At 45.5% G+C, this 13,700-nt stretch overlaps 1 protein-coding gene across 1 annotated transcript in view; it reads left to right on the top strand.

Annotated features, from left to right (window-relative positions):
- LOC130361841 (probable cation-transporting ATPase 13A4) overlaps positions 1 to 13,700 on the top strand; it is a 214,070-nt gene that overhangs the window by 43,279 nt on the left and 157,091 nt on the right. Inside the window, exon 3 of the mRNA XM_056565407.1 lies at positions 11,910 to 12,038. Within this exon, the coding sequence (XP_056421382.1) occupies positions 11,910 to 12,038 (129 nt within the window). The remainder of the gene's footprint in view (positions 1 to 11,909; positions 12,039 to 13,700) is intronic.

The following is a 13,700-nucleotide window of genomic DNA, read 5'->3' on the forward strand; positions in this document are numbered from 1 at the left end:
GGTGTTTTACAAAAATACAGAGTTTTTCTGCATATAGTTAGGCATATTACTTCCCTCAGCAGTGCATACCGCATGGGTACATCCAAGTATTGTACCATCTAGTACCTGTTAATCTGTCAAGGGCCTACATACTGTGAAAGGACAGCTGTAAGTAATCACCTGCTGCTGTTCTAGACAAATACTGTTTAAAGAGTAGTGTAGCGTATTGTAATACCCTCATAAACGCACTAAGTATGTCAGGCAGAGAAGTGCCAGGACGTGCACAGGGGAGTGGTAGAGGCCTAAATACTTAAGGCAGAGATGGCAGCAGACTTGGGGCGAGTGGCAGCAGGAGTCGCAGTGAGAGGCCTGAGCTCCCGGTCGTGTCTCCACCAGCAACCCATCTGCCGACGTGGATTGGTTAACACGCTCATCCACATCATCACAAGTGACATCTGACACCCCTAGTCAACAGTCGGTGGGTTCCTCAGACACAACCCTCAGTTGGCATGGCCTGGGAGCAGTCCGTGTCCTCCCATTGCCTTTGTCCTTTGCTGTTCCCTCTCCTAAAGAAGTATCTTATGCTGTGGGTTCAGCTCTACTATTTACTGAGGACGATCTAATAGAGTTTAGTCAGCAGCTACTGGACAGACAAGAAGGGGAGGAGACATGCGCCGCTTGCTCCGCTAGGCGGCCAAGTAGTGATGCGGAGAGTGATGTGGGAGGCGGTGTTGCAAGTGTTCAGGGTCCTGAAGCAGACACTGTTGGGGAACCTGAGGAGGACATTAGTGACATGCACACAACTGTTGATGATGATGAAGCCGATCGCAATTGGGAGCCAGGTGCAGAAGGGGCTTCATCATCATCAGGAGAAGAGATTTGCAGGTTGCCCTTGAGGCAGCAAGGCGGTAGCACGGTTGGCAGTCAGTGTGGTGGCAGGAGTGGAAATTCAGGAGCCAAACGTGGCCAGGGGAGACCACCTGCTTCGCGGAAGCCTACCTTTCCGGGAGGTTGTGGAACAGGGGTTCCTGGAGACGGCGCCAGTAGCAGTCAATTAGTGCGGATTGCGGGTGGGAAAATTAGCTACTCGGCAGTGTGGAAGTTTTTCACAAGGCATCTGGAGGAGGTTCACGTAGCCACATGCAAGATCTGTCGGCAGAAGGTGAAGCGTGGCCAGGGTCCCAATGTCGGCACCATGGCCCTGCGTCAACACATGCTTCGCCACCATAAAGCGGCCTGGGAGAACCGTGGCTCCGATGTAATGGTCCAGCATGGTGTATCACCCAGTGGCCATCCGCTCCTTCCTTCATTCAGCCAGGGCTCCACCACCTCAGCCGAAGGGAGCTGTGTGTCAATCCCTCCTTCTGTCACTCTGCTTCTCCTGCTTTTAGTCAGCCATTCCGCCAACAATCCATCGGTGAAGCCATGTACAAGAGACAACAGTATGCGCCCACTCATCCAACGGCGCAGAAGTTGAATGTGCTGCTGTCCAAGCTGCTGGTGTTGCAGTGCCTCATTTTTCAGGTGGTGGACTCTGCACCTTTCAGAGAATTGATGGCTTGTGCCGAGCCGAGGTGGAGAGTCCCAAGCCGTCATTTCTTTGCGAAGAAGGCAGTACCAGCCCTGCATAAGTTTGTACAAGAGAAGATGGGCCAATCCTTGAGCCTGTCGGTGTGTTCAAAAGTGCACGGCAGCGCGACGTGTGGAGCTGTAACTACGGCAGGGACAATACTTGTCTTTTACGGCTCACTGGGTAAATGTGGTTCCTGCACAGCCACAACAGCAACTTGGACAGGTCACACCGCTTCCTCCTCCACGCTCTCGCTCCCAGGCAGTTGGTCCTGTTACAGTGTGCGACGCCGCCTCCTCATTCTCCACCGTGTCCTCGGCCTCCACTGCACGTCCAAATCTCGGTGGCCCTTCATCGTACCATGTGTGTAGGGTACAGCGTTGTCAAGCTGTTCTTCACATGGTTTGCCTTGGTGAATGGAGTCACACAGGGGAGGAACTGCTAAAGTTCATTCGGAAAGAAATCCGAGTATGGCTTACTCCACGAAATCTGGAAATGGGAACCATGGTGACCGACAACGGGAAGAACATCTTGTCCGCGCTGCGACAAGGAAGTGTGAAACATGCGCCCTGCATGGCACACGTGTTGAATCTGGTTGTCAAGCACTTCCTCAAGTCTTCACCCCATTTGCAAAACATTCTGAAAATGGCAGGGAAACTGTGCATGCACTTCATCCACTCGTACACCGCCAAGCACACCTTACTTAAGCTGCAGCTTCAGAACGGTATCCCACAACATAGTCTTATTTATGACGTTACCACACATTGGAATTCCACCCTCTGTATGTTGGACAGACTATACGAACAAAGAAAAGCCATCACAGATTTCTTGATGATCCAAGCAGATAGGAGTACTACCCTGTGTAACTTCAATGTGAACCAGTGGCAGCTCATATGTGACACCTGCCAGTAACTGAGGCCCTTTGAGGAAGCCACATTATTTGTGAGTCGCCTGGATTACGCCATGAACAACTTAATTCCACTCCTACATTTCCTACAACAAATGATTGAAACCATGGCTGGTCACGGCAATGGAGATGTTGCGCCTACATCTCAAGGCTACATGAGCTCTGTGGGGGCTGAACTGGATTAGGAGGATGATGAGGGGCAGAGCAGAGCACAGTTTAGGTTGGATGAGATGGCCAGTGTTTCTAGTCTTCGGACAGGAGGAGCAGGAGCAGCCAGAGGAGCTGGAGGGTTATGAGGAAGTTGAGACAGAGGACCCAGACACACCGTGGCAGTATGCAGTGGAGATGGAGGCAGGTAGTCCCTCCGAGTCACTGGCGCAAATGGCACGATGCATGCTCAGTTGCTTGCGTAGTGACCCCCGAATTGTCAAAATTCGTCAACGGGATGACTTCTGGATCTCCACCTTATTAGACCCTCGCTACCATCCCAAAATGGGGGCCTTTTTTACACCCACTGAGAGGGAGGACAAACTGACCTACTACAGATAGATTCTACGTAGTCAGTTGGCTGATGCCTATCGGCCACATGGTCCATCCAGGTCTGACTTGGGGGGCCCTCTGCGCTCACCTTCCACTGCCATGGCTGCTGGGGAAGGGAGGGGTGGAAAGAGCAGTACCAGCTCAATCAGCAGCAGCCTGAGTCTACAGTCGCTGATGAGTAGCTTTCTTCACCCGCATAGTGAAGCAACTCATCAGCAGCAGGTAGACATGGAGCAGGACCTGAACCAGCAGGTGGTGACACACCTTGACATGGCCATGCCAACAACCATTGAAGATCCGCTGGACTTCTGGGTAGCCAAACTTGATTTATTGCAACAACTAGCAGAGTTTTCCCTGGAAAAGCTGTCCTGCCCGGCCAGTAGTGTGCTATCAGAGTGGGTGTTTAGTGCGGCCGGGGCCATAGTCACCCCAAGGCGAAATCCTCTGTCCACCAAAAATGTGGAGAGACTGACGTTTGTCAAGATGAATCAGGGATGGATCAGCCAGGATTTCCAGCTACCAGTGCCATATGCCTCAGAGTAGATTGTCCATGCTGCTACACCAACATTTCCCAATTATAGTTGGTTATGAAACCCTCTTGGGTTATCAATTTGGGTTATGAAACCCTCTTTGGTACTGCAATTGCATGCTCCTGGCTCATCCTGTGTCTTTCAGGAACTACTTGCCTCACTGATGCTTCTGGCCTTGGGCCTTCAATTTTTGGATGTTTAGCAGTAGCTAAATATATGCTTAATGCAAATGTCAACATTGATCTTTAAATGTAAGGGGTTATGAAACCCTCTTGGGTACTGCGAATGCCTGCTCCATACTCATTCTGTGTCTTTCAGGAATGACTTGCCTCCCTGCCGTCAGGCCTTGGGCCTTCAATTTTTGGATGTTTAGCAGTAGCTAAATACATGCTTAATGCATATTTCAACATTCATCTTTAAATGTAAGGGGTTGGTTATGAAACCCTCTTGGGTACTGCAATTGTCTGCTCCTGGCTCATCCTGTGTCTTTCAGGAACTACTTGCCTCACTGATGCTTCTGGCCTTGGGCCTTTAATTTTTGGATGTTTAGCAGTAGCTAAATATATGCTTAATGCAAATGTCAACATTGATCTTTAAATGTAAGGGGTTATGAAACCCTCTTGGGTACTATGAATACCTGCTCCATACTCATTCTGTGTCTTTCAGGAACTACTTGCCTCCCTGCCCTCAGGCCTTGGGCCTTCTATTTTTGGATATTTAGCAGTAGCTAAATACATGCTTAATGTAAATTTCAACATTGATCTTTAAATGTAAGGGGTTGGTTATGAAACCCTCTTCGGTACTGCGAATGACTGCTCCTGACTCATTCTGTGAGAAGAGAGTGCGGCAAAAAGAACCCTTAGGACCGGCACTGCGACTAATAGAAGTGGTAATGCTGTAATCCAGGTAATGGAGGAAGCAATGATGAAGTCCAGGTAGTGATAAAGATCCTCAGCAGGATCATTTATTGACAAAAGATAAAGGATTACGCATTTCGGGAGGAGCCCTCCCTTCTTCAGATCAGGGCCTGATCAGGGCTCCTCCCGAAACGCGTAATCCTTTATCTTTTGTCAATAAATGATCCTGCTGAGGATCTTTATCACTACCTGGACTTCATCATTGCTTCCTCCATTACCTGGATTACAGGATTACCACTCCTATTAGTCGCAGCGCCGGTCCTAAGGGTTCTTTTTGCCGCACTCTCTTCTCATATTTCTACAGGACGACCTGGGTCGATTCCTGCAACCCACTGGCTTGACAGCGTCTCTAGGATTGATGGTACCCCATGTTGCTGGGGTTATATGCCTCTTACTACCATTTTAGAAGTGAGCGGCCATCTATAAGCCCCGTGGGGTCAACCCCTTATTCCCCCCACCTCTTACGCATATATATTGGGGTAATACACGAGGCGCTGCCCGTTGGTCTTTCTCTTTTCTCTTTTATACAGATGACTCATTCTGTGTCTTTCAGGAAATAATTGCCTCTCTGATGCCTCAGTCCTTGGGCCTTACATTTTTGGAAGTTTAGCAGTAGCTAATACATGCTTAATGCAAATTTCAACAATGATCTTTAAATTGTTGGTGCTCTGCTGTGGCCTTCTCCTACCCTGTCGGGGCAGATCCGAGGACCTCACTAAACCATCCAATCGGTAGTAGAGACATGCAGTGTGTAAAAAGGGCATGGACTAAATAAACCTGAGCTTATGACCGGCGCATAGTTGTGATTCTTCTTTCCTGGCAAATATTTGCAATCCCTGATCCCTATCGCAAACGAGGTTCAGCGGGTTACCCGCACCTGTCGGTGAAAGATAGACACATGCAGCCCCGGACATCTGAGGGCATAACACACCTGTTATTGCTCGATATCGCGAGTGATCGTGCAATGGAAGGGGTTATTAAAGCCTCTTGGGTACTGCTGATGCCTACTCCTGACTGCTCCTGTGTCTTTCAGGAACTACTTGACTTCATGATGCTTCTGGGCTTGGACCTTTAATTTTAGGATTTTTGAAATACATACATACATGCTTAATTTAAACATTCATGGTGCAATGTATGGGGTTATTAAACACTCTTGGGTAGTGTTTTTTTCAAATTTTCTGATAATTATCACGGTAATAAACTTGAATTTTCCACAATAATAACCATTACACCATTGAACGATTGTTGCGTGTGATTTTTTAAGTAAAATTTTCAAAAAAATACACAGTGGGATGAACTCTGCTTCCTTATTTCATAACAAATTATTTTATAGAAGAATGTCTTTTAGTGGTCCACTGTCCTGCATTATAGAGTCTTCTGGACTCTTGGATATGCGCTTGTTCTTAAACAAAGGTACAAAAACCAAAAATTGCCTACATGAGCCCTGTGGGTGCTTGTGAGATTAGGTCCTTTGTACCCACACGGCGGGGTCAAATAAAAAAATCACACATTTCAATGGTCTCCTCATGCTGCAGCCAACTCCAGGCTGCGTCATTCTGGTAATATATAGAGAGCACTCGCTGTCCTAAATTTTCGTTAAAATTTTTCATCAAAAATGTTTGTTTTTTTTATTAGGGATTGTGAAGCTTTGGTGCGTACTCATGCATCAGCCAACTCCAGGCTGTGTCATTCAGGCAATATAAGGTTTACTGATGGCGCTGCTGGGCCTGGGTCTGGGAATTTTCTCATAGGTAGCACCCACTATCCATAAGTCTTCTTCAGAAATTTCTATAATTGTTGTGTTTTTTTGGAGGGATTGTGAAGCCCAAGTGTGTACTCATCAACCAACTCCAGGCTGTGTCATTCAGGCAACATATAGGTAGCACCCACTGTCCTAAATATTCTTAAAATTATTTTAAAAATGGTTGTTTTTTCTTTGGGATTCTGAAGCCTTGGTGTGTACTCCATGCTGCTTCCTGCTACACTCTGTCAGCCCGTTGGCCCTGCGACAGTGTGCTACTCCGCCTCCACATCCTCCACTGTGTCTTAAGCCTCCAATGCCCGGACAAGTCTCAGTGGCCCTTCCCATGGTTCTTCACATGGTTTGCCTTGGCGAGAAGTGTTGGAAACAATGGCCGGTCAGGGCAATGGAGACGTTTTGCCTAAATCTCACGGCCACATGAGCCCTGTGGGGGCTTGTTGGATTTGGTCCTTCGTACCCACGCGCTGGGGTCCGGGACACGCAAAGGTTGTTTTAAATTTAAAATAAAAAAATGATGGCGCTGCTGGGAATTTCACATTTTCTCATGGGTAGCACCCGCTATCCAAAATCTTTTTCAAACATTTTTAAAATTGTGGTGTTTTTTGGGAGGGATTGTGAAGCCCTGGTGTGTACTCGTGCATCAGCCAACTCCAGGCTGTGTCATTCAGGCAATATATGGGTTACTGATGCCGCTGTGGGGCCTGGTTCTAGTAATTTCAAATTTTCTCATAGGTAGTACCCGCTATCCAAAATCTTTTTTAAAAAAATCTAAAATTGTGGTGTTTTTGGGGGGGATCGTGAAGCCCTGGTGTGTACTCGTGCATCAGCCAACTCCAGGCTGTGTCATTCAGGCAATATATGGGTTACTGATGTCGCTGTGGGGCCTGGTTCTAGTAATTTCAAATTTTCTCATAGGTAGCACCCGCTATCCAAAATCTTTTTTTTTTAATTCTAAAATTGTGGTGTTTTTGGGGGGGGATTGTGAAGCCCTGGTGTGTACTCGTGCATCAGGCAACTCCAGGCTGTGCCATTCAGGCAATATATGGGTTACTGATACCACTGTTGGGCCTGGGTCTGGGAATTTAAAATTTTCTCATAAGTAGCAACCACTATCCAAAATCTTTGGTTTAAATTTCTTAATTCATCTTTTAATCTTAGGGATTGTGAAGGCCTAGTGCCTACTCATGCTGCTGGCAACTTCAGGCTGTGCCATTCATCCACTATATGGTCTCCTCATGCTGCCAACACCTCCATGCTGTGTCATTCAGCCATTATATGGTCTCCTCATGCTGACAACATGTCCATGCTGTGTCATTCAGCCACTATATGGTGTCCTCATGCTGCCAACACCTCCAAGCTGTGCCATTCAGCCACTATATGGTCTCCTCATGCTGCCAACACCTCCACGCTGTGTCATTCAGCCACTATATGGTGTCCTCATACTTCAGCTTCATCCAAGCTGTGTCATTCAGCCACTATATGCTGTCCTCATGCTGCCAACACCTCCACACTGTGTCATTCAGCCACTATATGGTGTCCTCATGCTGCCAACACCTCCATTCTGTGTTATTCAGCCACTCTATGGTGTCCTCATGCTTCAGCCTCATCCACGCTGTGTCATTCAGCCACTATATGGTGTCCTCATGCTGCCAACACCTCCGCACTGTGCCATTCAGCCACCATATGGTCTCCTCATGCTGCCAACACCTCCACACTGTGTCATTCAGCCACTATATGGTGTCCTCATGTTAGCAACACCTCCATTCTGTGTCATTCAGCCACTATATGATGTCCTCATGCTTCAGCCTCATCCAAGCTATGTCATTCAGCCACTATATGGTGTCCTCATGCTGCCAACACCTCCACGCTGTGCCATTCAGCCACTAAATGGTCTCCTCATGCTACCAACCCCTCCACGCTGTCATTCAGTCACTATATGGTCTCCTGACACTGATGCCACCACCAGGCTCTGTCATTGTGCTGCTGTGCGGCAATGATTCTAAGCGATGCCGGTAATCTGCAGGTTATTCTGAATAACAGTATTATTTCACTAACCCAGCACACTCCATATGCGTTTTAGAACACAGCAAAGTGTTCTATACCCCTATATAGGCTGTATGTAGGCTAGAAATAGCCTTTTTTAATATAGATTTGCCAAGAAAAAATTCGGATCAAAACAAACTTTTTCGGAAAATTCGGAGAATCGCCGGAATCGAATTTTTGAAAAGTTCGCTCATCTCTAAAAAAGACGTTACAAGAGTTAATTTTTCTCCAGCTATTCTCCCCTCCTTTCCTTACATCCACTGTCTACCTTATTGATCTATTCAAAGTAGTTTAAAGTGACGATTTGACTTTAACCCCTTAAGGACAATGGACGTACCCCTATGCCCCCCGTTGCCGAGTCCTTAAGGACCGAGGACGTAGGAGTACGTCCTGTCCATTCCCGGCCCCCGCCGCTAGCCGGAGGGGAGCCGGTGCCCGATGCCTGCTGAAATTGTTCAGCAGGCATCGCTGCATATCGCCCAGAGGGGTCATGATGACCCCCCATGTCGGCGATGGCCACAGATCGCTGGACAATTCAGCCAAGCGATCTGCAGCGATTCTGGGTCAATCGGGTCTCCAGTGACCCGGTGGCCCGGAAATACTGGCTGATCGGGGCCGTCTTTGACGGCCCCGAACAGCCATAGCCAGCAGGGGTGAGGTGGCACTGGTGCCACCGCACGATCGCCCTGATTCGTCGGCCGGTAAACCGACCAATCAGGGCACCTACTGCGGGTGTCACTCCCGCAACCCGCTCCGCCCCTCTTCCGGAAGACGTGAGCGGATGTGAGGGAAGAAGACCCCGGGAGCTGGGGACCCTGATTCCTGGCGTCTATGTTGGGATCGGGGCCCCAGGAGCAGCGGCGGCGGCAAGGGCCTGACCTGTGTCCCGGAGCAGCAGTAGGAGGTGAGTGACAGCCTCCTGCTGTTGCTTAGTAACAGCTCCCAGAATGCAAAAAGGGCATGCTGGGAGCTGTAGTTATGCAACAGCAGGAGGCAGACCACCACAACTCCCAGCATTCCCTTATGGGCATGCTTGGACTTATAGTTTTGCAACAGCTGGAGGCACATTTTTTCTATGGAAAAGTGTACCTTCAGCTGTTGTATAACTACAACTCCCAGCTTGCACAAACAGCTAAAGTGCATGCTGGGAGTTGTGGTGGTGCATCTGCTGGTTGCATAACTACAACTCCCAGCATGCCCGTTGGCTGTCGCTGACTGCTGAGATTTGTAGTTTTGCAACAGCTGAAGGCACTCTCAGTTAAGTAGCAAACCAGTGTGTCTCCAGCTGTTGCATAACTACAATCCCCAGCATCCCCAGCCAAAGTAGTATGCCTCCAGCTGTTGCATAACTACAAGACCCAGCATGCCCTTCCGCTGTCCGTACATGCTGGGGGTTGTAGCTTTTGCAACAGCTGAAGGCACACTGGTTGCAAAACACTGAGTTTGTTACCAAACTCGGTGTTTCACAACCAATGTGCCTCCAGCTGTTGTAAAACTACAACTCCCAGCATGCACTGATAGACCGTAAATGCTGGGAGTTGTAGTTTTGCAACAGCTGGATGTTTCTCCCCCCCAATGTGAATGTACAGGGTACACTCACATGGCCGGAGGTTTACAGTAAGTATCCGGCTGCAAGTTTGAGCTGCGGCAGCTCAAACAGCCAGCGAGAAACTACTGTGAACCCCCACCCGTGCGACTGTACCCTAAAACACTACACTACACTAACACAAAATAAAATAAAAAGTAAAAAACACTACATATACACATACCCCTACACAGCCCCCCTCCCCTCCCCAATAAAAATGAAAAATGTCTGGTACGTCACTGTTTCCAAAACGGAGCCTCCAGCTGTTGCAAAACATGTACTCCCAGTATTGCCAGATAGCCACTGACTGTCCAGGAAAGCTGGGAGTTTTATTACAGCTGGATGCACCCTGTTTGGGAATCGCTGGCGTAGAATACCCCTATGTCCACCCCTATGAAAGTCCCTAATTTAGGCCTCAAATGCGCATGGCCCTCTCACTTTGGAGCCATGTCGTATTTCAAGGCAACAGTTTAGGGCCACATATGGGGTATCGCCATACTCGGGAGAAATTGAGTTACAAATTTTGGGAGGTATTTTCTGCTATTACCCTTTTTAAAAATGTAAAATTTTGGGGAAAACAAGCATTTTAGGTAAAAAAAAATTAATCTTTTTTTCATATGCAAAAGTCGTGAAACACCTGTGGGGTATAAAGGTTCACATTACCCCTTGTTACGTTCCCCGAGGGGTCTAGTTTCCAAAATGGTATGCCATGTGTTTTTTTTTTTTTTTTTGCTGTTCTGGCACCATAGGGGCTTCCTAAATGCGGCATGCCCCCAGAGCAAAATTTACTTTCAAAAAGCCAAATGTGACTCCTTCTCTTCTGAGACCTGTAGTGCGCCAGCAGAGCACTTTTCTCCCCCATATGGGGTGTTTTCTGAATCAGGAGAAATTGGGCTTCAAATTTTTTATTTTTTTTTTCTGGGATTACCCTTTTTAAAAATGTCAAAATTTTTGGAAACCAAGCATTTTAGGTAAAAAATATTTTTTTTGTTTACATATGCAAAAGTTGTGAAACACCTGTAGGGTATTAAGGTTCACTTTACCCCTTGTTACGTTCCCCGAGGGGTCTAGTTTCCAAAATGGTATGCCATGTGTTTTTTTTTGATGTCCTGGCACCATAGGGGCTTCCTAAAAGTGACATGCCCCCCAAAAACCATTTGTCGCTCCTTCCCTTCTGAGCCCTCTACTGCGCCCGTTAAATAATTAACATAGACATATGAGGTATGTCCTTACTCGAGAGGAATTGGGTTTAAAATACAAGTAAAAATTTTCTCCTTTTTACCCCTTGCAAAAATTCAAAAATTGGGTCTACAAGAACATGCAAGTGTAAAAAATGAAGATTTTGAATTTTGTCCTTCACTTTGCTGCTATTCCTGTGAAACACCTAAAGGGTTAAAACACTTACTGAATGTCATTTTGAATACTTTGGGGGGTGCAGTTTTTACAATGGGGTCATTTGTGGGGTATTTCTAATATGAAGACCCTTCAAATCCACTTCAAAACTGAACTGGTCCCTGAAAAATAGTGAGTTTTAAAATTTTGTGAAAAATTTCAAAATTGCTGCTGAACTTTGAAACCCTCTGATGTCTTCCAAAAGTAAAAACTCATAAATTTTATGATGCAAACATAAAGTAGACATATTGTATATGTGAACAAAAAAAATGATTTTGTATCTCCATTTTCCTTACAAGCAGAGAGCTTCAAAGTTAGAAAAATGCAAAATTTTATTTTTTTTCATCAAATTTGGGGATTTTTCACCAAGAAAGGATACCATAAAATTCTACCACTATGTTAAAGTAGAATATGTCATGAAAAAACTATTTTGGAATCAGAATAATAACTAAAAGCATTCCAGAGTTATTAATGTTTAAAGTGACAGTGGTCAGATTTGCAAAAAACGCTCTGGTCCTTAAGGTGTAAAATGGCCTGGTCCTTAAGGGGTTAAGCATTGTATTACAAAAAAAAGGAATAACTATTTTGTGATTTTATGCTAACAAGGTAACAAAGTAAGCCATTGGACCAATACCCATCTCCATCTTCTCTTTCTTTTTCTAACTTTTCCACAATGTTTTGCAGGGAGAATTGAAATACTACATAAAGAAGTCAGTGATCCAGGTCAACCTTAAAAGAACAAAACCTCGGCATCCAGCTATTAGGGATGAAAATTCATTCATATTCAAATCTATAATAGAGCCAGAAGGCAAGGTAAATATTGTGTCCTGTCTGAATAGCAATAAAACTTTTAATTCTTATTGACCACAATATATTTTAATAATCAAATTTTCTGTTGGGATATTATGTCACTATGGTGGTTGGTCATGATGTCATTATGACTCATGGTTACCAAAAATTCAAAATATGTAACCATATAAATTACCAAAAACATAAACCATGCAATTCATATCTCTACCCAAAATAGTTTTGTTCATCGATTAGCGCTCAACAGTACTTTTTGCAACATCATAAAATAAAAAAAGGTATTATAAAATATGCAGATTTATTGGTTATGACTAATAAACATAAATGAGTATATACATTTAATACATTTTGATGAATACTTATTCCTTGTGGATATATTTTTATTATGTAAACTAGTGAAAGATTAGACTATGCTATATATATATATATATATATATATATATATATATATATATATATCAAGTGTATGCTATCTCTGCAGAAGAAGGGAGAGAACAAGAATCATTTGTATGTAACCAGATGTATGTGATACGGGAGACATCTAACTCTAATGGGAAAGAGGGGAAGAAGGTGTAATCATGGGAAGCCATTGTATAGTTACTGTACAGCTGTATCACATTTATTGCTCCATCTAAAAGGACCTTGCAGTCTCCTGTTGGCCTTGCCTTTCAGTTATCTTCCAGGAAAAGTCTTATTGGCATCATGGTGCTTTCCCATAAAGGCCCTTTGTTTTTCATGAAGACTATGTTATGACATGATACCTCATGCTGGCTTTTGATCTCACATGCGCCCCCTCCCTTATTTTCTAGAAAACTATATTATTATTATTTATAACCCCTGACGGTCTATAGCGTACACCCATGGGTATGAAACTCTTAACCAATAGGGACATAGACAGCACTTTCCTAAAACAATGGCAATACAATTCCTTCCTGGTGACGTTATACCTCCACATATCATGTCCGGAACCCTATTTAGAGATTAAAGGGGTACATATTCTAACTGTTTAAAATATATGAAAACTTGGGAGGAATGTGACCACTGTAGCATGAAATAAGACAAAACATCTCTAATAGAGATGAGCAAATCGAATATGACAAATCTAAATTTGTTACGAATTTCATGAAAAATTTGATTTGCAACAAATGTGAATATCGCCGCCATTCTAATGCGCGAATCGCTTCATTAAACTCTATGTAGTGAGGTCCAGGCTCAAGGACATCTAAAATGGTGGATCCACATGTGAGGACATGGGGCAAGGAATCCTGGGAAGGCGTAAACAAGGGTAGGCGGGATGAATCACATGCAGGATGCAGCCTATCAGCAGCCAGTCACCCCTGTGATGTCACAGCCCTATATAATCGGCAACCATATTGCGGCTTGTCATTTCAGCCTTTCACTGCGGAGAGATAGATAGGGAAAGACAGCGCTGTGTGTTGCATGTGTTGGAAACGACGGCTGGTAAGGGCACTGGAGATGTGGTGCCTACATCTCGTGGCCACATGATCCCTGTGGGGGTTGAACTGGAGGAGGGGTACATTGGAGCACAGTTTAGGTTTCACGGAATGGGAGGTTATTCTAGTCATCTGACAGGAGAGGAGGAGCAGGTGCAGCCAGAGGTGTAAGAGAGAGGACCCAGACACACCATGGCAGTATGCAGTGGAGATA

This window comes from Hyla sarda, chromosome 3, assembly GCF_029499605.1.
Source record: "Hyla sarda isolate aHylSar1 chromosome 3, aHylSar1.hap1, whole genome shotgun sequence".
Classification (NCBI taxonomy): Eukaryota; Metazoa; Chordata; class Amphibia; order Anura; family Hylidae; genus Hyla; species Hyla sarda.